Raw genomic sequence first — 25,574 nt, forward strand, 5'->3', positions numbered from 1 at the left:
AGCCAGGTGCTCTTCTCAAACCTTGACATGGGGCATCTCCTTCCCCCTCGGAGGCGACCCCGGGACTGCTCAGCCCACTGCGTCGTGCTCAGATGAGATTTGGGAGGGTCCGTGAACTTGGACATGGAGAGAAACATGACATCTGGATCGCTTGCTGAGATTTCACGGTTTCTGTCAACCGTGAACAACAAGCACAGTGACATCAGTGGGAACTGTATTATTGCCACGGAGGGGAATGTGGTTGTTTTCACCGCATCGTGGTTGTTTTGGGGATTTCCAGTGATTGTTTACTCACCACTGATTAGACCCACCGCTAGCTCTTTCTAATTAGTGTCTTAATACAAGAGCCCTTATTACCGTGTCACAGATTCGTGGGGGGGCTTTAAATACACCGATAGCTGGATTTCAGTATAATTGGTCCCCTTGTCATCCTGCCCTGCCTCATTTTATTTTTATTAATAAGATTTTATTTATTTATTTGAGAGAGAGAGAGATTGAGCAGGGAGGAGGGGCAGAGGGAGAGGGAGAAACAGACTCCCCACTGATCAGGGAGTCCAACTCGGGGCTCAATCCCAGGACCCTGAGATCATGACCTGAGCCAAAGGCAGACGCTTAACCGACTGAGGCTCCCAGGCGCCCTGGATGACGCTGCCTCATTAAACATGCTTTGAGCTTTCAGTTACTGGGGCTACTGTCTTGTCTTGCTGTGTCGCTGATCTTTGAATTGGGAAGTCTCCGTGTGACAAGTCTCCCAGTGCCCTTACAGTCTTGGGAGCCCTCTCCCCACGGCACAAACTCACCAAAAAAAAAAAAAAAATATATATATATATATATATATATATATTTCCCCCCTACCTCTCTCCCTCCCCAGTTGTCAAAACCGGGTGGAGAAATTCTGGCACATTCTACAACATGAATGAACCTTGGAGACGTCATGCCAAGTGAAAAAAGCCCGTCACAAGAGAACAGATACTGTATGATCCCACTCTGGAGGTGCTGAGAGCAGTGGGATCCATCCCGACAGAAGGTGGTGGGCTGGGCTTGAGGAGCGGGAGTCAGCGTGTAAGGGGTTAGATCTTCAAGTTCAGAGGAGAGCCGGTGGTGTTGTTTGCACAATGTGAAGGAAGGTACTGAACGTCACTGAGCAGTGTACTCAGAAATGGTTAAAGCGGTCAGTTTTATGTTATGTATATTTTATCACAATTAAAGAAGGAAACAAACAAACAAACAAACAAAACAGATGGAGCAGGTGGCCAGCCAGAAGTTAGGGATGAACTTCGGCCGCGGTCAGTCTAGGGTTCCAATCCTGCTCTGTGCCCAGGCGACTCTTTTTTCCCCAGATGCCTCAGCTATGGAAGAGGAGACGCCACACGCACCCACCAAGCTGGTTCTAGGTTCTGGGAGCAAGGGTCTATGAAGTTTGGTCCCCAGTTTTGGTCTCCTCCCCAGCAGGGGGGGCGCCCTCTGGCTCCTGCACTGCCCTCTGGGAAAGGCCTTGCTGTTGCCCACCGCGCCCCCCACTTCCCTGGAAGCTGGGTGTGCAGAGGCCAAGATCGTGGGCTTGCAGCCAGACCGCCTGGGGTGCAGCCCAGCCTGCCACTGACTGCCGCGGGACCTCAGTTTCTTCATCCGCAAGATGGGGCTATCAATCCCCATACCGGGGCTTCTGTGAGGATCAAATAAAACATCCTGGGTGAAGGGCTTGAAACAGTGCCCATGGTAAGTGTTCCATAGTTAGTCATCGCTGATTCTCTGCTGGGGCTGCATGCAGTCAACCTTCCAGAACCAATAGGTATTCAACAAATAATATGTCCAGAACCTTCCGCGGCCTTCCAGAAGCCCGCGGAAATCACCGGCAAACTTTTTGGCGCAGCCACGTGGGGTCTCCCCGGAGCTCTCGGGGATCCAAGGATGTTAAGAACTGCGTTTTGCACGTGGGGAAGTAGATATACAGCTAGGAAGGGGGACCGTCTCTCTCTCCGTGGCCCCACATACCAGCTTCCCCGCCACAAACACCCCTAGGGCCTGCAGAGAAACTGGAACATCACCCTGGTCCTGCCGCGTCACCGGGCACCTGGACCTTAGCAGTGGCCTCTTGGGCTGGGCTCCGGGTCCGCACTCGCCCCATCCGTTCCCCACGCGGCCGCCAGAGGGCGCTCAGGAAACCCAAGTCAGCTAAGCCCTCGGCTTAGAACCTTCGCGGTGGTTCCGCCATAGCTCAGCAAAATCATCACCATGTCCTACACCACAGGCCAGCTTTGTTCTCTCTGACTTCACCTCTCATTCCCTCCGTCCCCCTCCCACCCCCCAGCTTCCAGCCGCATGGGCCTCCTTGCTGTCCCGCAACACTCCAGACATGCTCTTGCCTCAGATGCTTCTCCCCCCAAGAACTCCCTGTGGCTCCCTCCCTCATTTCATGTAGGTCTCTGCTCAAATGTCACCTCCTCAAAGAAGTCTCCCCTTCCCACCCGATCCCGGACGCCTTAATGTGCAGTTACACAGGTTGTTCACTGCACAAAGCACTCACTGAATGGGTGAGAGGAGGCTGGAATCCAGCTCACACTCTGCCCTTCAAAACTCAGTGCCTGGAAGAAAGGGGCACTGCTTTCTAGTTCACACAAAGGCGTCCTAGTTTGGGACTAGAGCCTTGTCCATTCCTCTACCCACCCCCTACCCCCGCCCGAGGAGATACGCAGATGTCCTAACCCCCTGCACCTGTGAATGTGATCTTATTTGGAAAGAGGATCTTGGCAGATGTAAGCAAGTGAAGATTGAGATCATACTGGAGTAGGGTAGGCTATTATCCAATATGGTCTCCTTTTAAGAGGAGACACCAATGCCGAAAAAGGATGTAGCCACAGGACCAGGAACACCCGGAAAGTGGAAAGTCAAGGAAGGATCCCCCTGCAGAGTTTCTAGGGGGAGCATGGCGCTGCTGGTGCCTTGTTGTGGGCTGTCCAGCCTCCAGAACGGGAAAGAATAAATCTCTGTTCTTCTTTTTCTAAGATTTATTTATTTACTTTGGAGAGAGAGAGAGAGAGAGAGCAGGTGCATGAGCAGGAAGGGGAGAGGGAGAGAATCTCAAGACTCCCCGCTGAGCAGAGTCCGACGTGGGGCTTGATATCACGACCCAAGCTGAAACCAAGAGTCGGTGGCTTAACCGACTGCGCCACACAGGTGCCCCAAATTTGTCCTTCGAAGCCCCCCCAGGGGTCGAGACTTCTGCCTGCCATGTTCAGCTGCACCCCTGTGCCCAGAACAGGGCCTGGCACCCCTAATAGGTATTCAACAAATAATATGTGCAATGAACCCTCACAATCCCTTCCCCCACCCAGGTCTGGACCCAACCCCCAGACTTCAAACAACACCCCCCTCCCAAGGACCCAAAAGCAATGGGGCCGAGACGGAGTCAGTACAGTTTTAAAAAAAGGATCAGTTTTTAATTTACAAGAGTTCTAAATGTACAGAATTCTCCTTTAAAAAAATCGTTATACACAATAAATACAGTACAAAAAAATTTATCTTACAGTACTAGTTTTGTCTCCGAGATTTCAAAATCTGGCGCGGGTGGCTGGCGGCAGGAAGAACAGAGGGAAGACTGGCTGGGGAGGGATGGAGGGGTGGGGAGGAAGACCCGGGTTTCCTGTTTTGGAGGTGCTCGGATTTCAGTCGAGGGGCGGGAGGGTTCGAAATCTCTCTCTCTTGCTCACTCGAGCACACACACAGGGACACGGGACGCGGAGCTGGACGCACACACATGGATGGGACACAGGTGCCCGCGGGCACAGCCCTCCGAGGTGGGGGTCCGGGACGCTGGCTGACGCCCGCCCTTCCCTGCGTTTCCTTTTACAGCCTGTGGGGGGCGGTAGGGAGAGGCTGAGCGAGGCTCGCAAAGGACCCTCGCGGCTTTGAGCGCCCTCAACGCGTGTGGATCTGTGAGGCCACACGGACAAGCCCAGTACCGGGACACGCGTGAGCAGTGGGTACGACCAGGGTACCTCCATCCCGGGCAAACACACACGTGTCCCCCCCTCCCCTCCCCCACGGAGGGGCAGAGTGTGGCAGGAAGCGGGAAGAAATAGGAAATGACACACCGGGATCACCCCCACCTTTGGCAGGGGGACATTTTACATTACAGCCCCCTCCCCTCAACCCACAACCCCCACCCAACAACCCGGCTGAAGCAGGAAGTGGGGGAGGAGGCCTTTGTGACTCAAATAACTTAGGCAAGAAAAACCGGTCAGGGGATCCCCGGCTCGTGTCCCCCAGGAGGCTGAGGTCAGGCGTGCCCGGCTGCCGCGCTGCCCTATCCCACCCCCTACCCCCCCGGCCCCCCCGCCGGCGTCCCCGCGTACGCAGGACGTTGGCCAGGGAAGCGAAGACCAGGCCGGTGTTATCTGTTCAACGTCCTGGCGCCGAGGCCACCGTTGTGACTGGAGGGCGGGTAGGCCTCTGGCCTGTGCAGGGGCGACGGGGAGGCAGGCGGGACGGCCGTTGGGGCGGCGTGGGGGTACGGGGGTGCAGGTGTCCGCCCCGGGGCCTGCTGGAGGTTCAGGATGCTGTCGATGGCGCTCTGGAGGTGTTCCGTGAGCGTGTCGTCCTGCGGGCTGTCGCTGGAGAAGCTGGCCTGGTCCACGTCGGGCGACTCGGACTTGCGCCGCTTGGCGGGGGGCGCCTCCCAGCCGGGGTCCCTGCTGCCGCTGCCCTGCCCGGCGCTGGCCGCGGGCTCCGGGGGGGCCCCCTTCAGCACGCGCTGGTACAGCTCGTCCTCCACCGCGGCCAGCTCGCGGATGAGCCCGCTCGTGGCCTCGTCCACTTTGGTGGGCAGTGGCGCCGGACTGCTGCCCCGGGCTCTGCCGCTGCCCGCCCCCTCCCCGGCCCCGCCGCCCAGGGCCTCCACGTTCTCGCGGTATGTCTTCCGCAGGGGCAGCCGGGGGCAGTGGGGGGCCAGGGCCGTGGGCTTGCGGTCAGTGGCGGCGGGCGGCGGGTGGTCCACGGTGCCGTTCATCTGGCCCGGGGCCGGGGGTGGCGGTGGCGGCGGGGGCCGGGGCGGGGGCTCTGCTGCCTTGAGGGCGGCAGGGGGCGGGGGCTGGTGCACAGGGTCCAGGGCGGTGTTGTGGACAACCTTGCTGAGCCCAGCTTCCTGCTTGATCTTGAGCTTGAGGCCGATGCGGCTACGGGCCTCGTAGGTCTTGATGGGAGGGCGGTTGCGGGAGGGCATGGGGCCGTCCTCATCGGCGTCCAGGGAGGAGGCGGCTGAGGAGGAGGAGGAGGAGGAGGACAGGGAGGAGGACGCCCGAGCCCAGGTCACCGAAGGGGAGCCCCCCGCCCCACCGTGCCGAATCACCAGCTTGGTTGGCAGGTGCAGAGGGGGCTGGGTGGGGGCCCCGGACACTGAGGATGGTGCTGGGCCGTGACCAGGGAGCCGGTGTCCCTCGGAAGAGGCAGCGATGGGGAGGCCAAGAGAGCGCGAGGAAGACACATACTCATCTGCAAAAGGGGGGGCGGCAGGGAAAGCATGAGACGCCTGTGAGGAGCTAAGAGGAGCCCGCATGCGATGGGCATCGACAATCTGCCAGGCCTGGGGGCCAAACCCTTGACTCATCAGACCCTCAGGACGCACTGCTGGGTACCACTCTTTTCAGCAATCCCCAAACCCCCTAATGTGCAAGCAGGATCTGACGCCAGAGAATGGCCCTTAAATTTTGCAACCACCCCGGGACGCCTGGGTGGCTCAGTCGGTTAAGCGTTTGCCTTCAGCTCAGGTCATGATCCCAGGGTCCTGGGATCGAATCCCGCATCGGGCTCCCTGCTCTGCGGGGAGCCTGCTTCTCCCTCTGCCTCTGTCTCTCTCTCTCTCTGTCTCTCGTGAATAAATAAATAAAATCTTTAAAAAAAATAAATAAAAATAAATAAATAAATAAATTTTGCAACCACCCCAGTCCTGGCTCTGCTCCCTGCTTTTCTGTCCCCCTGGGGGTGGTGGGATGTCCCAGCCAGAATGGAGTGGAATGGACACACAGGGATGGAGGAGAACAAACTCAGTTCTCTCCAGTTCCAGAGCCCGGAGGTCAGGGTAGGCCCCGCCACTGCAGGAAGGTGGGGTGGAGAAAGGTCAGGCCGTGCACCCCATCTTCCTGCCCCCAGGTTGAATTCCACTGCAGGGGCAGGAGCTGGGGACCTCTCTCCCTCCCCTCCCCTCCCCTCTCACCAGGCTTCTCCTTGGCCAACTGTTTGTCCAAGGCAAGGGTGGTCTTCTCCTCCTGAATGAACATTCGGTCGATCATCACCATCTCCGCGGAGGGGCTCACCCTCTGAGGGGGAGGAAGAGAGGATGGGCCAGGGAAGGAGCCAGGCGGGGGAGGGCACGTGGGCAACCCGGAAGGATGGGAACGGGTTCCAAACGGTCTTGGGATCTGACTACCAGCCTCCCTTCCTCCCGAGGCTTCAAGGAGAAGGCCCCCCACCCCAACGGGCCCAAAGTGGGCAAGGGGAATGGGCGGGGCCTCCCAGGGAGGAAGGTGCCAGCACCCTACCCGGGACTCCTCCAGAAGCAGGAGGCGGTATTTATTGAGCATGGCCTGGGTGCGTTTCAGCAGCTGCGTGGAGACCGTCTCAAACTCCTCGTCCACTGTGGAGGAAGAGAAAAGGTCCAGGGGCACAGACGCCAGGGAGCGGGGCTTGCTTGTCCTGAGCCTCAGTCAAGCGGACGCAGAGGGGTGTCTGCCCCTGCGTGTGTGTGTGGTCTCTTTCCACCCCCCTCCCCACACTAGGGACCAGGGAGGGAGAGTCCCGGGGGAGCAGGGGGACGGAGTGGGGGGCTCACCTTTGTGGTAGTCGTTGGGGGAGGGGAGGGCACCCTGGTAGACGTGGTAGGGCAGGAGGCGATGCAGGGCATCCTCGAAGGAGGGGAAGGCTGTCTTGTAGTCAGGGTGCAGGACGGAGCCCTGATGTTTGTGCAAATGTTCCAGGAAACTGGGGGGTGGGGTGGGGAGAGACCACACACACACATACACACACAGACACACAAATACACAGACACACAAACACACACACACACAGCTGGTGGTGAGGCCGGGAGAAACCAGACCCCGACCCTGAGCCCCCAGGCCCCAACACAGACAGCAGGGAAATGGCGCTAACGTGGGCCGGACGCGCTTGTTCTGTCTCACGGACTCTGGCGACAACGCAAGGGACCAGGTGCTATCATTATCCCCGCTCTACAGATGGGGGAACTGAGGCCCGGCGGAGTGATGTTCCTCCACCCAAAGCACATACAGCGTGGGCAAGAGGCAGAGCTGGGAGCCAGATGCCAGGGCTTGAACCTCATCCCCCTCGTGCTATCCTGTCTCCTGCCACCTGGGGTCAGCACGTCCTTACTCTGCCTCAGGCCCAACAGCAACCTCGGGAAGTTGGGGAGCGAGGGAGGCTGGTCCGTTGGGTGGTACCATCCAGTTCTCTCCTGGGCTGTTTTCTACCACATCGTGTGGCAGTGAGTTATGTCTCTTCATTGTGTGACTGTCTCTCTCTCCCCAGACATGTTCATCTCTACCCTGAGCTGAAGACCAGCACCCCCACCACACCATGGGGGCCGGAACCCTGTCTTGTTTTCAGAATCCAGCACGGGACTGGGCACTGAGTGAGTATTTCATAAACACAGTAGAAGGAGAGCAGAAGAGAGAGAATGCAGGCAAGCATCCAACATTTACCCACTGCCCACCCAGACCCCATCCATCCAAACATCCATCCAGATCCCCATTCGTTCACCCAAACACCCTTCCATCCTGCAGGCACCCACCCCAGACCCTCTCCATCCAGCCATCCAGCCAAACACCCATCAATCCATCTATCCAAATACCCGTTTATCCAACCAAACGCCCATGCAGACCCACATTCGTCCATGCACCTACCCGAACTCCCATCCATATCCATCTGCCCAAACACCCACCCGTCTTACCACAGTCACAAGGGATGCTCACCTGTCACCCTCTCATCACTACTATAACCACCCCGCTCTCTAGAAGGGAAACTAAAGGTCTTTGAGGGAAATTATATTGCCCCAAACCACACAGCTAACAAGAGGTGGGGCCCGCGCAACCCCACTTCTGAAAGGTGGTCCCCACACCCTGCTCCCAAGCTTCCAGGAAGGCGGGTGGCGGGGGGGGTGCGCAGTGTTGCAACTCACCAGGCTTCTTTGCTGGGCTGAAGCGCGGGGGGTTTCTTCAGACTGCTCATCTTACTTTCATACTGCAGGGCAGAGAGGTGAGTGAGAGGCCGCGCCGCCGAGGGGCCTTCCCTTGGCGCCCTGACCCCCTTTCGACCCCGCCCGTGACAAAGAGGAGAGCCGGCCCATGTCTCCCCACCGGGCCCCCCTCCCTCCCGGGGTGGGATCCTGGCCCCAGCTGCGGATGTGCTGCCCAGCACATGAACCTGCCGACAAGACCTGGGCTGGGCCTTGCCTGGCTCCCCGCCGGCCCCTTCTCCCACGGCGTGGGTATCGGCCTCCACCTGACTCTTGGTCTGGACACCAGGCAGGCTCCTGCAGGCTCCCTCCCTGCTCATCTGATGGCCTTGGCCTCTGCTGATGGTCCCGGGTCTGGCCCACCTGGCTGCCAGGGTTCTCTCTTTCTGCCCCGGCTCCGCCCATTATGCCTCAAACCTCTCCACCCTGACTTCCCTCTAGGCTGCTAGCCTTGGAGGCCGGCATCCTGGTCCCTCCACCTGCTGTGTTCTTGTCTTCCTGCCTCCCCTCCCTTTCCCCACAGAGGGTCTCTGCCTCAGTCTCCCCCATTCCCCTCAGTCTCCGTCCTGTCCCCTCCATTCCGGGCCCCCCATCGTGAGACACCCCAGCCTTCCCATCCGCCCCCAGCTCTGTCTAGGGTCTCACCACCTCCTTTCTCTTGCCTCCCTCATCCAATGGTCTCCCCACGTCCCTCCTCCTCGAGCCTCGAACTCTCCCTGCTCCCACCCCCAATGATGGCCTCAGGGATGCCCGCAAGCCACCGCTCCTATCGTCACCCTGTGTCTTGGTGTCTGTGGGTCTCCATCTGTCTCATTCTCTGGCATGCGCCCACCTGGGCTGTCCTGGTGTTGGACCCACCGCCCAGACTGCTCTGTGACGGCCTGTCGGCCTCCTCCGCCCTGCCAGCCCCTTTCCCGGCTCCCTGGTAACATTGCTCTGGCCCTAGTGCCCCCCCCGACGGGAGGCCTCTTACCTGCAGCCCGGAGGACTTCCCTGGCCCAGCCGCAGTGGCCTTGGCCACACTCAGGGTCGGGAGGGTGCTGGCAAAAGCTTTGCTCTCGGCAGGAAGCAGAGGAGGGAGGCCTGAGGGTGGGGGTGGGGGCAGACAGGGCTCAGGGGTCACTGGCACAAAGGCCCCTCCACAACGTGACCCCCAAGCCTGCGCCCCGCTCTCCTCTGGTCCTTTGGCCTCGGCAGCCCCGCCAGCCCTGAATCGAGTGCCCCCGCAGATCTGGGGAGACAGTCCTATCTCCTCCACCTTCCCTGTCCTGTGAGGTCTGGGGGACCCCTGGGGCTCACACCCCCACAGCTCTGCCCAGCCCGTCCCCCTCCCCCTGCCCACCCACCTTCAGGCCCCCCACTTCTCCTGCGTGGGCTACCTCTCCCCTACCTGCGGTGGCCATGGGTGCCGGGGCGGGGGGATGGCTGGGGGCGGTGGGGGTCCCGGATGGGGCCTGCCCGCTGACCAGCACAGAGGCAGTGGGGCTGGCGAGGGGCCCCAGGCTGGCGGAGGTCTGCGGGGCGGCGGGGGCCCCCCCGGCCTTGTTCTGGAGAATGATTCCGGACGGCACCTGAGGAGGGGGACAGGTGGTTGAGGGGTAGGGGGCACACACTAGGAGTGGCGGCAGCCAGGCGCCAGGGCTGGGGATGAAGAGAAAGCTGGAGCATGGGAGGGACTCCCCATCAGACTGGACGGGGAGGGCAAGGCTTGCAGAGTGGGTGGTGGGGCCGGTCCCTGCCTCCGATTACCTGGTGAAATCTCTCGAGAAGAGCCTTCGGCTGGGGCAGCGCCGGGAAGGGGGTGGTCACCATCTGGAAGGTCCGAGGAGGCGGTGGGGGGGGCGCTGCGGGCTCAGGGACCAGGTGGAGGGCCGGAGGGGGCGTGGGGGACTTGTGGGGCCCCTGGCCGGGCGGGAACTGGAGCTGGAAGTCGGGGGGCGTAGGGGCTGGCAGCCTGGTGGCTGTATCCGTGGAGGCCACGACAGAGGATGTGGAGGCGGGAGGGAGGTGGGGGGCTGGGGGCAGCGGCCCCTCTGGGGGTTGGGATGGGGGCCGCAGGGGGGGCTGGGGTGGGCCTGGGGCAGCGGGGGCCGGGGTGCTGGCAGGTGGGGGGACTCCCAGCTGGTTCTGGATGACAAAGATGCCAGGCAGAGTGGGGGGTGCCTGGGGCGGGGCGAACTGGAGCAGGGGGGGCTCTGAGGGTGGGCGGGACAAGCTCTGGGGCTGGGAGGGAGGGCGGGAGTGGGGGCGGGGGGGGGGGCGGGAGGGAGGCCTGGTGGGATGTGGCGAGGGCAGGTGGGGGCTGTCTCCCAGAGGGGCCTGGTGAGGTAGTGACGGGGACGAGGAGGGGCCTGGGCCCTTCAGCGGAGCCGCTGCCGGGATCTGGGCAGGGGAGGGAGGTAGAGGCGAGGGGGTGGGGGTCAGAACCAACCTTGGCTCCCATTGCCCCAGGACACTGGGGACCCCAGCCACGCCCACCAGAAACCCTCCTTCCTAGCCACCCCTGTCTTGAGAGAAAGGACTCCGCCATGCCTATCCTTCCCACCTCGCGTTTCTGAACTCCCCACTTCACCTGTCTACCTCTGCCCCCAACCCCACCCCTGCACCTGTCCCTACCTCACCCCTCCACCTCTTCCCACCCCACCCCTGCACCTCTCCCTTCCTCATCCCTCCACCGGTCCTCCACCTCACCCTGCACCTGCCCCCGCCTCATCTCCAGACCTTTCCCTCTGCTCTCGCCCCCTCCCCGTTCCCCCCCCCCCCAGATGAAGGTGAGCTCTGCAGGGTTTGGGGGCAGCAGCGGAGAAAGCAGTGGCGGCGGCAGGGGGCACCACACCAGCTGTCCAGCGGGGAGGCGGGGGGCCAGGGAGCGCGAGCACAGCAGCGGAGGGGAAGGAGGCGGCCGGCTGGGGGGTGGGGGGCAGCATCCCAGCTGCCAGCCCCGCGGGGCCCGACTGTCCAGCCCCCCACCCCGGGAGGACAGACGCCAGCACGGGTGGAGCAGCTGCAGAGCACGGGGCTGCTGGCTGTGGAAGGCACGGGGCAGGGGGGGCTGGGAGGGGCTGAGGGGGGCAGAGAGTGGGGGCCAGGATGACACCTGAGGGGCGGGGCCGGGTGCCTCTAAGTGTCCGTGACCTCTGCCTCCGTGTGCCTACGTGGCCGCGGCTGCAGGCCTCCCTGGGTCCTGGGTGAGCGTGCAGGTATGTGAGCTTGTGTGTTATCAGACTCGCACATGACATCCGGGCACTGGTCTGTGATAACCGCAACCTTGCCGAAAACACAGCCGGGACACAGCACCTCCGCACTGTCCTCCCCCAGAGTCCTAACCTCGGCAGCCACTGTCTCCCCAGGGGGTACCAGCTGAGTCCCCGACACTGGGCTGGCACCCCTCTGCTGTCACCGAATCCACACCCCGGTGACAGAGGAGAAACTGAGGCCAGGGAGCCAAAACGGCTGGTCCTGAGTCTCCCTGCCTCCCCACCTCCCCCATCCCCCTCCCCCGTGACCTCCAAGTTGTCCGAGGATGACTCAGGCTCAGAGGGCCCGGGGGGGGGGGGGTGACCCAAGGCCACCAAAGCTGCCACGCTCCAAAGCTGGGGCTCTTCACCGTGAGCCCCCAAAGTGGACCGACTCGTGATTTTGAGATTACGACTTGCTTGAAGCATCGAACGCCCTGGACCCTTCTCCAACACCCCGTCCGAGGCTGACCCTGAATAACTTCTGGCAACTCAAAACAAAGCCCCCCGCACCAATCCATCCACACACATCCCCAAAGGCTAGCCACCTCTAGGAAGAGATCGGCGAGGCCCTTGGCTCTCGGAAGCGGCTCTGAGGGTGTCACCCGGACAGCACTCTGGTCTGCAGACTTCGAAAGAGTCGCACGCCCTTTGACCTGGCAATCCGCCCTTGAGCAATCAGTGAGGAACCATTCAGGCACTGGCTCACAGGGCTCCCCCATTGTGGGAGCATTTAGAATAGAGAACAGAGGAAAACAACAGGTTTTGGTAAGGGTAGGGAAGACAGCTGGCCACCTCATGAAGCCCTGGGAGGTGTGTGCGCGGGGCTGGTGCGGAGAAAGAAAGGCGCCCGAAAGCTAAGTGTAATCAGGAGAGTAACGCATGACATGATGGCAGGACGACCAGCGACCCTAGGTTATGGACAGTGGGTAACAGTACTGTCTCAGCGCTAAATGGGCTGAATCTGATGCCTCCACCGTGGCCAAGTAGGAGAATGTCCTTGTTCTCAAAGGCTGAGACGTTAAGGAGTAAAGAAGCAGAACGTCTGCAATTTACTCTCCAACAATTCCGAATAAAAATGTATACATATCAAGAGAACGGAGAATAAAGCGAATGTAGCCAGACGTTTACGGTGGGAAAATCTGGGCAGTAGCCAGCTTCCAAGGCGCCCTCCCCCCGTCCCCTGGTCCCCCTGCCAATCCCCACCTCCTCACTATTCGGTCTTCTCCCACATGGTGCCCAGGGTTAGTCTCTGGGACCAACAGATTTGGCAGAAGTGATCCGACGCTACTTCCAAGCTTCAGTTACAGAAAGGGCTGCGCCTTCCATCCCGGGACTCTCCTTTCGTGGATCATTTCCTCTGGGGGAAGCCACCTTTGGAGCATGTTATAAGCTGCCCTTGGAGAAGCCTGTGTAGGGAGGGGCTGAGGCATATTCTCCAGCCCAGTCGAGCTTTCCGATGACCGCAGCCCTGGCTGACTATAACCTCCTGAGAGGTTACGAGGCAGCACCTTCCAGCCACAGTGCTTCCGGACTCCTGATCCTTACAAGCTACGTGTGAGAAGTGAATGCTCGTGGTTTAAAGCTGCTAAGTCTGGGGGGCGTCATTTGTTAACGGCAACAGATAACTAATATACGCGGGTAAAGAGTAAAGAACTCCCATGAGTTCTCTGTACTATTCCTATAACGTTGCTATCTAAATTCTTTTTAAGCGTTTAAAAAAGAAAAATTGAAAAAGTTAATCTTGTACTCATTAAAAATACAGACAAACACACCCCCCCTCCCCTAATCACGTCAAAAAAACCCAAATGATACACTGGGGGAAACAGCTGCAATTCACAGTGCAGTCAAAGCTCATTTCCATCAAATATAAACAGCCTCCAGAAATCACTAAGAATAACAACCGGTGAGAAAAAGGGGCCAAGTATATGATCAGACAGTGCACAGAGAAGGAAACACAAAGGCTTATATAGTTCAAGAGAGGCTCCACCTCATTTGTGCTAAGAGTAATGCCCATCCAAAGCACCCTGTGGAACCTTTTTCACTCATCGCATTAGGAACAAGCCATATCTCATAAAAACACTCTCTTCTACGGCCTCTGAGGGTTACTGGCACAATCTGCTAAAACTCCAGGACAATGCAATCCAGCAGCAGCTGTGCAAATTATAAGTACACATTCGCTTTGATCCAGAAAACAGGCTTCCGGGAAATGACCTGACAGATGCACGTGCATGTGTGGGAAATGACAGGTCGACAAGTTGTTTACTACAGCTGTGCGGGGAGGGACAAAGCTGGACTGGGCTCGTGTGCATCTACCCAGCATTTACAGAGGAGAGGAATGACAGTCCGTCCCCATGGAGGAATACTTCACAACTCTAACAAGGGATCACGGAAACTCTCCACATGCTACCAAAGCAAGCATATAATGTGCTGCCTTCTGGGCAGACAGAAATGGGAGAGAAACGTAAATCCACATTTATGCTAAGCTGTACATGTGTAAAGAACTGGAAGGATATACGAGAGCTAAGTACTGTGGTTATCTGGAGGGGCAGGTGGGCTGGGAATGTAGGCATGGGTTTGGGACACTCCCCCCTTTTTTATTTTATTATTTTTTAAAGATTTTATTTATTTATTTGACAGAGAGATAGAGACAGAGAGCACAAGCAGGTGGAGTAGCATGGAGAGGGAGAGGGAGAGGGAGAAGCAGGCTCCCGGCTGAGCAGGGAGCCCAACTCGGGGATCGATCCCAGGACCCTGAGATCATAATCTGAGCCGAAGGCAGATGCTTAACCAATCCCCTCACTTTAAAAAAAATGCTTTTTGGAGCACCTGGGTGGCTAGTCCATGAAGTGTCCAACTCTCGATTTTGGCTCAGGTCATGATTTTAGGGTCGTGAGATCAAGTCCCGTGCTGGGCTCCGTGCTGAGCATGAACCCTGCTTAAGATTCTCTCTCTCTCTCCCCCTGCCTCTCCTCCTGCTCATGCTGTCTCTCTCTCAAAAAAAAAAAAAAATGCTTTTTGATGACTGAGTCATGTGAACATTAATACCTAATTGTAAAAATTAAAAATGCTTTAAATGGGTGGGGAAAAATTAGGCTAAAAGAAAACCTCAGGGACACCTGGGTGGCTCAGTTGGTTAAGCGACTGCCTTCGGCTCAGGTCATGATCCTGGAGTCCCGGGATCGAGCCCCGCATCGGGCTCCCTGCTCGGCAGGGGGTCTGCTTCTCCCTCTGCTCCTCCCCCTGTTCATGCTCTCTCTCTCTCTCAAATAAATAAAATCTTAAGATATAGCTGGAAAGATGTGCTCAAATTCACACAGAACGAGAGCAAGCACAGAGGGGTGATACCCTGCAGCCTGGCTGGGAGCACAGTGGTTGCTGATCTGGGGCTGATGAAGCCGCCGGAAGAAGCCTTCACAGGCAAAAACCCCATGGAGGCGCAACTGCGTTAGCGCTTTCCATAAAATGTTTGGGAAGCGCATCCGCCCTCTGATCCAGCAGTTCTATTTCTAGAAATTTACCCACACAAAAGTGCAAAGCCTGGGCACCAGAATATTCAGAGGAGTGTTATTTGTTGACATACACGGGAAACCACCTTAAGTGCTCTCTCGAATAGGGAACCAAGTAAATAACTCACGGTGTGTCTGTATAATGAAAAACAGACGGCAGCAAATTGCAGCCCACAGGCCAACTCCGGCCGGCCTGGCCCGCTTGGCCTATCATTTTGTATGGCCCACAGGCTGAAAACGGGTTTTACAAATTTTTAAAAATATTTTATTTATTTATTTGACAGAGAGAGACACAGTGAGAGAGGGAACACAAGCAGGGGGAGTGGGAGAGGGAGAAGCGGGCTTCCCGCAGAGCAGGGAGCCCGATGCGGGGCTCTGACCCGAGCCGAAGGCAGACGCTTAACGACTGAGCCACCCGGGTGCCCCGGGTTTTACAATTTTAAATGGTGGAAGAGAGGGGCGCCTGGGAGGCTCAGTCGGTTAAGCATCCGACCCTTGATTTCAGCTCAGGTCATGATCTCAGGGTTGTGAGATCGAGCCCCGGGTTGGGCTCCATGTTCAGCAGGGAGTCTGCCTGAAATTCTCTCTCCCTCTGCCCCTCCCCACCATGTGCACACTCTCCCTCTAAAATAAATAAGTAAATCTTTTTTAAAAATGATGGAAAAGAAACCAAAGATATTGTGATTGGTGACAATGATATGAAATTCAAATTTCAGTGTCCATAAATAAAGTTTTATTGGAACACGTGCACGCTCACTCATTTACGTATATGGTCTAGGGCGGCTTCTGCACAAAGCCTAAAATGTTTCCCATTGGCCCTTTATAGAGTGTTGGCCTGGCTTCCTTTCAACGCGCCTGACCTCATTCAAGCATCTTAACATATATTAGCTTATTTATTCCTCACAACAACCCTGTGACCTAGACGCTGTTATGCTCACCCTCATTTTACAGGGAAGGGAACTGAGGCACACAGAGGCAAGTGACTTGGCTAAGGTCACCGAGCCTGTAAGTGCAGAGTTGGGATTCCGGAGCCCCCGTGCCTAACGACTACCTCGGATGGTGGGTTTCAAATCACACCTAGTGCCTGTTAGTAATGGTTCCAGTCACTTTAGGAGGTCGTGACTAGCATTTAAAAAGAACAGAGGAGGGGCACCTGGGTGGCTCGGTCGTTAGGCGTCTGCCTTCAGCTCAAGTCATGATCCTGGAGTCCCGACATCGAGTCCCACATGGGGCTCCCTGCTCAGCGGGGAGTCTGCTTCTCCCTCTGCCCCTCACCTGCTCGTGCGCTCTCTCTCTCACTCTCTCTCAAATAAATAAAATCTTAAAAAAAAAAAAAAAGAAAAAGAACAGAGGAAACTAAATAAAAAATAGCGTATTATCCTGTGAAAGCTGTTTCGGTGATATGCATACACACACACACACACACTTATGTGCATCCCAGGGGGTGATGTACAATGGGATTCTCATGCAAGTCAGCGGTCCAAGAGATCTGGCTGAACGAGCAAAGCAAGGTACACAAGAACGGGACGGTGTGCTTCTGTGTGTAAGAAGGGAGAGTGCGCGCCCGCATGTGCACACGCAGGCTGTCACGTCTAGCTGGCTCCGAGCTCAGACAATGAGGGAGGCCTGTCATGCGCACAGGACGGCTGTTCCCCACCCAGGTGATTCCGTCCCCCAGGCAACACCTGGCCATCTCTGGCGATCGCCATGGTTGTCCCACCTGGAGAAGGGGTATTGCCAGCAACAAATGGTTGGAGGCTTAGGGATGCTGCTCAGCGTGCCACCATGCTCAGGACAGCCCCCCACAATGGAAAATGACCCGATCCCAAGTGTCCCTAGTGCCTGCGCCATGAGGACACAGTGGGGCTCCACAGAGAAATCGACAGGGGTGGGAGTCTATGGGGAAAGGGCCAGAAATTCCACAGAAAGGAAGACTCGCTTTCACTGTATGCCCTTTTTTCCTTTTAAACCGAATTTTTAAAACCACGTCTGGGTAACGCTCTTTGAATCACGACAAAGTGTGTGTGTGTGTTTTAAGTGTGTGTGTGTGTTTTAAGTGTGTGTGTTTTAAGTGTGTGTGTGTGTTTTAAGCCTACCATAAGCAACACACAGCAAGCCTTGAGCTTCCTGAGCAGGATGGTCAGTGTTCCCTCTCTGAAAAGACAGTCAGGGTCCCATCAAGGGACAATTTCGAGAGTCGGGATATTGATGACAAAATCCACCCCTGGAGGGTGAGCCCTGAGAGGGCACGGCTGGGGCTGGGCACGAAGCAGGTGCCTGGGGAACGTGGGCTGAAGCAATGACCCACCTCCGGTCTGGGAGCGGCTCTTACGCGCACGCACGCACACGTGCACAAGTTGTCACACTGCTGGTATTTCTGTGTGTCTGTATTCTTCGGTCTATCCACTCACCCACTTGTCCACCTGTCCATCCATCATCCCCCTGTCCATCCACCCACCCCCACCTCTCCATCCACTTGCTCACCCAACAAACATTCATCAAGAACTCCCGTCGTGCACTGTCGTGGGCGCAGAAGCTGCATGTGGCCAACGATGTGTCTGGCCCCGCGTTGGCCTGCGTGCGGGTGACTGGGAATCAGCTCACGTGCACAGCTGACCTTTCTTCTCAAAGGCCATCCACAGTTGCTGATGACAGGTACCTGCTCACTGAATGCCCGTTCTGTGCAGAGCCACCATTTCCCATAAACCATGTCTCAGAGCATTTGATGCTAAGCAGAGCTGGGATTCACGCTCAGGTCTGGCTTTCTCGAGACCTCAGGTGTTCCGGCCACTGACCATTCAGGATCGAATCCAGGCCCTACCAGCTAGGTAACCTTAGGCAAGCCACTTAATCTCTGTGCCTCTGTTTCCTCATCTGTAAAATGGGGAGAATATCTATCACCTACCTGATGGGAGGTTTCAACGAGATGATGCTTGTAAATGATTCTGAACAGCACTTAGAAATAACAGAAATGTTACCATTCATGACTTTTTTACCATAATGCCCTCTTCCTCATGCCTCTAATCCCCGAGGCAAGCTCCAGATTATGCCCTGAATCCTCCAACGTCCCTCGTCATCGCTGTGACCACCCTGGTCTTTGAAGCCCTGTCATCTTGTCCCATGAGGATCTCTGGACTTCATTCTTGTTGCCCACCACACCATTTTCCAATGGAAGCCAGAGGGATCACTGAAAATCATATAATCAGCCCATGCCACGGCCCAGCTGAAAGCGCTCCAGTGGTTTGGCCAGGTCCAAACTCACTGGCCCACGAGGCACTGCCAACCTCTCTGACCCGACCTCCCTCCACTCCCCTCGGCCTATTTTCCATTCCTTGATATCCCAAGCTTGTCCTTGCCTCAGGGCCTTTGCACATGCTGTTGCCCTCCCCACCCCCCTTCTCTTCCTTCAGGCCTTGGCTTAAATACATCCCCCTCCCTGACGTGGTTCCTGCCTACTCTCCCTAGAGTGGGTTCCTCCCCTGTTTCCTCATGGGGACACTGATCCCTTCAATGCTTTCATCTTTCGGGCTGTTTCCCTGCAGCTGACCCACATCTCCTTTGAGAACATTCTCTCCCTTTGACTGCACTGTGGCGTACTCAGCACAGAGTGAGCACAGGGCGGGCTCCTGTGCGTGTGCTTGGTTTCATCAATAAATGATTTCCTCCACTGATTTATCCAATTCTACAAACCCCCTGGTACAGCTGACCGTGGGAGGCTCGGGGAGGAGAGGCCGCTTGCTGGAGGGACCTAGGCCAGCAGCATCTAACCCACTCTAGAGATGCTGCTTCCAGCTTGAGTTGTTCAAAGGCCAGGCAGCTCCTGGCCTCTTGTCCCTCCCCCTCCTCTGCTTCTTTCTCCTCCTGGGGGAGAGATGGCTTAAGGCCATCTTGGCCCCGAGTCCCTCTAGACTGTGATTCCGGACCTGATCCTGTTCTACCCCACAACCATAATAATGATAATAACAAATATTTCTTGAGGGCTTATGTTAACTCACTTACTCCTAATAGGCCTTTAAGAAACTATTATTCCCACTTTCCAGATGAGGTAATCAAGGTTCAGCAGTTACGGGGAATTGCTCAGGGCAGCACAAGGCCAGGCACGTACTAAGTGCCCTTCTTCCCCGAATAATCTGTTTAAGGAAAGAAGAAACTGGTCGCTTAAGGTCATACGGCAAGTAGCAGAACCTGAGAGTGAAATCATGGCTGTTTAAGGCCAAAGCCCACGCTGCTTTCTGTCACCCTGACCTTGCTGAATGTCATTCCCTCCTCCTCCTCTTACCGACCTCCTCTACCCATCCATCAGTCCTTTCTGAATGAGTGCAACATCCCCCCTCCACCATAAAAGGGGGCGCTCTCTAAACTCTCATGTGCTTACGACTCATAGGAGACAAAGGCTAATTTTCCTAATATGCAAAGAGTTTCTACAAATCAACAAGAAAAGGACCAGTAACCCCAATTTTAAATTTGGCAAGGGGTACGGGCCGACAATTCCAGAGAAAACACAAACAGCTCTCAATCTATGAAAACTTGCCCCACCTCATTCACAGTAAAAGAAATGCAAATTAAAACAAAACAAGGAGCCACTTTTCACCTGACCAGATTGGCTAAGTTCAATACGCTGCTGAGGTTGCAGAAGAACAGGTACAAGCAACAGACTGATGATCAAGGGCAAACCAACTGATACTCCACAGAGGGCAATCTGGCAGCATCTGTCAACACCGCAAGTGCAAATGGCCTCTGACGGACCCAGCACTTTCCTCTTTGAGAACTGACCCTACGTAATGACATATGTACAGTCATCCTTTGCAGCTTCGCTCATCGCAGCGAAAAGATCAGAAGTGACCTGACTGCCTGACAACAAGGACCGGGGAGATAAAGAACAACGCATCCACACAGCCAGAGTACCGTGCAGTCCTATGGAAGAATGAAGTACCGTCTCCAAGATGGATCTTTCAGTGATCAAAGGTGCGAAACTGCCGAGTGCGCTACCGTGTTTGCAACCACGGGAGGGAAAGAATCCAGGTGCCATTCTCCTTGTCCATGCGTGGGAAAGGCTGCAAGAAACCGCCCTCGGGAAAGCAGGGGGCTGTGGTTCAGGAGAAGGGGCTTTTCAGCGAGACCTTTGGTAGCTTTGGAGATATGAACCCTCTGAATGTACTGCTTATCCAGATATGAAAATGAGAACTCCAGGAAAGACCTGCCTGCTGTGTGCACCTCTGCCTAGAGTGTGGGCTCCCCCAGGGTTGCAGGGGGAGTCCATGACTGTCAGAAGACCCTCGGGAACTCTCTGGGGAGCGAAGGAGCACCTTTCCCAAGCCAGCAAGACAGAGAGGCAGGCAGGGCAGCCAGAGCAGGGGAGGAGGGAGCAGGAGGAGGAGTCGCAGGGGCAAGGCTCGGTCTGAGCTAGGACAGAGGCTGCTGGGGTTCATCTACCTGGGGGGCCGGTGCTGGGGAAGCCTGGCTGTCGGGGGCCTGAGGGCCGAGGCCAGCTCCTTTGGCGATGGGGGTGCTCGGGGCTGGGTCTTGGGCGGGAGGCGGGGCGCTGACTATGACCGAGGCGGGCACGGAGAGGTGGGGGCCGTCTGCGGAGAGGGGCTGCTGGCTCCTCTCCTGAAATGGGCAGCCCGCACAGGGTCAGAAGGCCACCCCGCGGACCTGCAGCCTCCCCACCCCGAGACCCTGGCCTCCCCGAGGCTTCGGAGAAGGGGGTGGTGGGAACCGGGCAGAGGGGCACTGAGAGGCTGGGCGCAGAGGCCAGGGCGGCCGGGAGCCCCAGGGTCCAGGCACCAGGGAGGCCACAACCCCAGGTCGGGCCGCCCGGGGCCCTGCCGATCTTCCAGCTCCGCCTCGCCCGCAGCCTCCCACCCTGTCTGTCCGTCCATGTCTTGCCCACTCTCTCTGCGATTCTCACGCCCTCCAGCAGGAGGATGGACGGTCAGTCTGTCAGCCAGTCGGGCCGCCTCCTTGTCTGTCAGTCCCTGTCACCGAGGGGGGACGCACGCCCTGGGAGCTGGGGTGCCACCTCTGAGATGCTCTCCCTAGCGCACCAGACCCTCCCCAGTCGCTGCCTCCACCGCACACAGTTTCAGCTCCAGCTCCTGGCCCCTCTCCGCAGCATACCCCCTGCCCTGGCCACCCCCTCCGTCCCCCCCACGTCCCCGCCTGCCCAGCCCCAGTTACCTGGGGCAGGAACATCTGCAGGGAGTCCTGAGTGAGGATGGCCGTGGTGGCAGCAGAGGGCGGCTGTCCCAGGACGATCTTCTCGGGGCTGGACGCCAGGCATGGGCTGGGCTGGGGGGTGGTGGCCTGAGGCGGGGCGGCGGCCTGAGCAGTAGGGGCCTGCGGGGGCTGCTGCTGGGCCGGCGGCTGCTGAAGGCCCAAAGGCAGCGGGGTGCTGACCGCCGGTGGAGCCTGGGGGGCCGTCTGCACCGTGAGGACAGGCGTGGCCTCCCCCGTGGCGGCAGGCGTGGCCGGCTGCACCAGCCCATCGGGGGTGTTGAGCATGGCCACAGCGCTGGGGGGCAGAGTGACCCCCTGGAGAACAGTCGTGGCAGCGGGGCCGGTGGGTGCCGGCTGGCTCTGCGTGGGCAGGCTGCCCGCGGCCAGGGACACGGGCATCTGGAAGAGTGCCGGTTGGCCCACCTGGATGGGGGCGGCCGAGAGGATGTGGGCTGCGCTGTGGGCCCCGGAGTGGGGGGCCAGCACGGGGCCCAGGCTCAGCGGACCCGCCAGGTTCTGGTTGGTGAGGATGGGGTTTGCGATGAGCTGTCCACCCGCGTGGGGGGCCGCGGCCGCCAGGATCTGCCCGCCGACGTTGGTGGGCAGGGCCGAGAGCGTCTGGGGGAGCTGGACGGCAGGCGTGCCCGGCAGCAGGAACTGGTTCTGGCCCGGCAGCATGTGCTGGGCGGGGATGACGATGCTGCTGCCTTGATTCAAGAGGTGGACGCTCATGGGCTTGCTCAGGGCCCCGGGGGGCTGGGGCGGGGCAGCCCCGGTCGTGGTGGCAGGAGGCTGCTTGAAGACATTCGCCTGCAGGGCAGGTGCGGGGAAGCCCGACAGCACCACGTTCTGGCCGGCCTTGCCCGCTGCCATGAAAGTCAGGTTCTGGGGGGCCTTGGTCGGCTGCGGGAGGCCCCCCGCCTCGCCCTGGATGGTGAGTGTGGTGCCCGCCGGGGCGAACGGCTTGGGTGTCAGCTGGTAGAGCTTGGGGGGCAGCACGCCGGCAGGCTTGGGCTGGATGGGTGTGGGCGTGCGATGCAGGATCACGTTGGGCGCCGGGACCAGCGGTGACGTGCCGAGGCCGGGGGCCACCGCCAGCGGTGGCCCCGAGGGCGCCCCGCTGGCCGCTGCCGTGGCCGCGCCCGCCCCTCCAAACACCGAGTTCCCGTTGAGCGTGGTGGCCACGGCGGTGGGGAGGTTCTTCTGAATGACCAGGCCAGCCCCCTGGGGTGAGACGCCGGCGGACGCCAAGGTCACCGGCTCTGAGGGGCCGGCCGCAGAGGCCAGATAGCCGCTGACGGGCACCTGCTTGGCAAGGAGCTGGGAGGTGGGCGGGTTGAGTGCCATGACGGGCTGGCCCACCACCTGGATGGGTGCCAGGCCGAGCGTGGCCGCCGTGGCGCCCCCAGGGCTGCCGTTGGGCAGGCCCTGGAGGCCTGGGATAGGCTGCAGGGTCACATTGCCCAGGCCCACAGGCTGCAGGAAGGGCTGGACGCTCAGGGCTTTGTTGACCACGTCCTGGGGCGGCACCAGGGCCTGGTGGGTCAGCACAGTGGGCGGGGCCTGCAGCCCCAGCAGGTCGGTGCCGCCTGGGAACAGGGCCTGGGGCCCAGCGGCCACGGCAGCAGCCCCTCCGGCACCCGCCGGGCCTGCTCCACCATCCGCAGGCTGTAGGGTGGGCAGCTGGAAGGGGCCCAGGTCCAGCTCGGCCTCGGCCTCAAGTGTCTGCTCAGTGATGTTGGCCTCTTGGAGGCTCTGCTGGAGGATGTCGCAGGGCTGGTCGGCGCCTCCGCCACCCCCACCGCCGCCCCCCGCGGCAGGCGAGCCCAGGATCGCATCCTCCAGGAAGTCGAGGTCCACGCTGGGGGCCGGCTGCGTGGGCTCTGGGCTCAAGTGGTTGCCAGAAGCTTCTTGCACATGGAGCTGGAGGCCGGGTAAGGTGGGAAGGGAAGAGCAGAGGTTAGCAAGGGGCTGGCTCAGGGCGCGGCTAAAACAAAGGGACCCTTGGTGCCAGAGCAGAAGGGGCAGAGAGAATATTCCATCTGGAAGTGGCCGGACCTAGGTTCAAATCCCAGCTCCGCTTAGCCGTACAACCTGGGGCTTGCTCAGTCTGGCCTATTTCCCCGTCTGTACCGTCTGTACACGTCAGTAGAATGGAATAAAGACCATCCTTTAAAGAGCCATAAAAGCCCATAATACTTAATCTGCAATTCCAAAGCTCGAAAGGGCCCTGAAAATGGCAAATGTCTTCACAACTCTTTCGGTAGCAAAACCTAACCAAAAGTGACATGGCGCGCTCGGGGAAGGCCATGATTTGTCCACGTAACGGGACTCTTCTTGTCCACGGAAAGGTACATGAGCATGCTATGTGACATTCTGCATCACCCTCCCATCTTCTGGAAAATTCCAAAATCTGAAACGCGCCTGGCCTCAAAGGTTTTGGATAAGAGACCACGGTCATGTTAAAGACAGGAGCAGCTACCGCCCTGAACCTGATTTTGTGCAGGCGGCGCTGAGTCTGACACGTCTTCCCACGTTGCATCCCACGCTGTCCCGGATTGCGATCCAGGACGAACAAAATCGATATACGTGTGATCATTTGAGCAAATACCACACGAGCAATAATTATGCTCAGAGCACGTAATCCCCACTGATATTTGACCAGATAATAGATCAAAACTTGGGAGTTTAAAAGGTCCGGAGTTCAACCACACGGAGGGCTTACCGTGGTACCCGGCACCTTAGCACGTGTGAGAAACATCACCTAACGTTATCATTATGCCGTCCATATTGTTGTTGTCGGTAACAAGCTCAGTGACACGGGCACGGCCCCCCATCCTCCTTTCCCAGACGGAGAGAGGGGAGTGCTTGGAGGAGGGGTCCCCTGCTCGGCCCCCAACCCAGAACCAGGCAGTTCTGAGTTCTTAACCGCTAAATGGCCACAACCAAACCCGCCTCCTAGGACGGTCGTGACTTTTGCTGACCTCACATATGGGAGGCTTAGAACCTGACCAGGGACTTCATAGATATTTATACTATGAAAGATGAATTATTCAGAATATATTATTATACTTGGTGTGGGCATTAAATAAAAGTGACTGAAAGGGGCTTGGCAGCATATAGTAAGTGTTCAGCGAATCATAGTTATGATGACCAGGAGGGAGGGGGGAGAAGAGATGAGGAGGAGGAGGAGGGGGGAAGGGGGAGAGAGGGGGGGGGGGGGGGTTGGGGAGAGGAAGGGAGAAGCAGCAGAAGGGGAGGAAGAAGAGGGAAGGACAACTGGCACAGTCAGGCATACAGTAGGTGCTCAATTAATGTCCACCACGTTCCCCACTCTGGGCTTGGCTCATCACCCCTGCCTTCGTTTTCCAGATGGAGACTGAAGTCTGTGTCAGTCGATCCCCTTCCCCCAGGTCACACCCCACCATGATGGCTAAGCAGGGACAGGCCTCCAGGCCCCCACACCCTCTGCTCCCGAGAAGAGTGTCCCTGGTGAACCCTAGCATCTGCCTCAACTCCCAGGACCGCTCTGTAGCAACTGATCCCCAAGGCCCGGGACCCAGGACCCTCCCTCACCTCTTCTGAGGAGCCCGTGGGCCAGGCCAACCCACTGTGGTCCCACCTCCACCCCACACTGCTGTCAGTGACTGCCCTCCCCAACCCCCCAGCAAGGTGCCCCAGGGGGACGATCATGACCCCTTCCCTCTCGCCGTTAGGGCCTCCCTCCTGCTGACTGCCACCAGGGGCAATATGAGCCATGATTGAGAGCCTGGGGCCCTCCCCGAACCCCTGGGCCACTTACCCCAGGACCTTCATAGAAGGCACTTTGGGCCTCCCCGGGGTTATCCAGGAGGTCATCACCATCGAGCTGCAACAAGACCCGCCCCCACCCAAGGTCAAAGATCAGCCAGGCAGCGGGCAGGCCCTGCTCTAGAACAAAAACCAATTTAAAGTTACACTAGACCAAAGGACAAAGATGGGGTGGGGGTGGGGGTGGGCGGTGCAAGGAGTATGGGAAACTCCATCTCCGGAAAAGAGGCACCAAAGAACGGGGCTTGGCAGCATGTTCAAAACCCAAGGTGTGCCCAACATGGAGTCCGAGGCTCTCCCAACATGCCTGCCTGGAACCCTAGGATCCTGCCTCCATGCCTTTGCCCAAGCTGTGCCCCTGCCTTCCCCCTTCACCTCTCTGACAGCACGCCCCTCACGACCCGTCACGGTCGCCGCCTCCTCCCAACAGCCGCCGTCCCACCTGACTAAGCCACTCCTTTCTCCATGCGGCCCAAGTAGCTGGCATGCCCCACCGTCCGGGCACCCAGTGCGCCCTGCTGAGCCCGGCTCTGGGAGGCCAGGGACCTGTCCAATTCC

At 58.4% G+C, this 25,574-nt stretch overlaps 1 protein-coding gene across 1 annotated transcript in view; it reads right to left on the reverse strand.

Annotated features, from left to right (window-relative positions):
- Window positions 1-4,340: 4,340 nt before the first annotated feature.
- BICRA (BRD4 interacting chromatin remodeling complex associated protein) overlaps window positions 4,341-25,574 on the reverse strand; it is a 47,050-nt gene continuing 25,816 nt past the window's right edge. The window contains exons 5-15 of the mRNA XM_044921980.1: window positions 25,009-25,074; window positions 21,168-23,129; window positions 20,421-20,597; window positions 9,992-10,624; window positions 9,633-9,813; window positions 9,216-9,325; window positions 8,186-8,247; window positions 6,827-6,975; window positions 6,537-6,631; window positions 6,212-6,314; window positions 4,341-5,490 (exon numbers count right to left, since the gene is read on the reverse strand). Coding sequence (XP_044777915.1) covers window positions 4,394-5,490; window positions 6,212-6,314; window positions 6,537-6,631; window positions 6,827-6,975; window positions 8,186-8,247; window positions 9,216-9,325; window positions 9,633-9,813; window positions 9,992-10,624; window positions 20,421-20,597; window positions 21,168-23,129; window positions 25,009-25,074 — 4,635 coding nt within the window. The 3' untranslated portion in view covers window positions 4,341-4,393. The remainder of the gene's footprint in view (window positions 5,491-6,211; window positions 6,315-6,536; window positions 6,632-6,826; window positions 6,976-8,185; window positions 8,248-9,215; window positions 9,326-9,632; window positions 9,814-9,991; window positions 10,625-20,420; window positions 20,598-21,167; window positions 23,130-25,008; window positions 25,075-25,574) is intronic.

This window comes from Neomonachus schauinslandi, chromosome 16 (assembly GCF_002201575.2).
Source record: "Neomonachus schauinslandi chromosome 16, ASM220157v2, whole genome shotgun sequence".
Classification (NCBI taxonomy): Eukaryota; Metazoa; Chordata; class Mammalia; order Carnivora; family Phocidae; genus Neomonachus; species Neomonachus schauinslandi.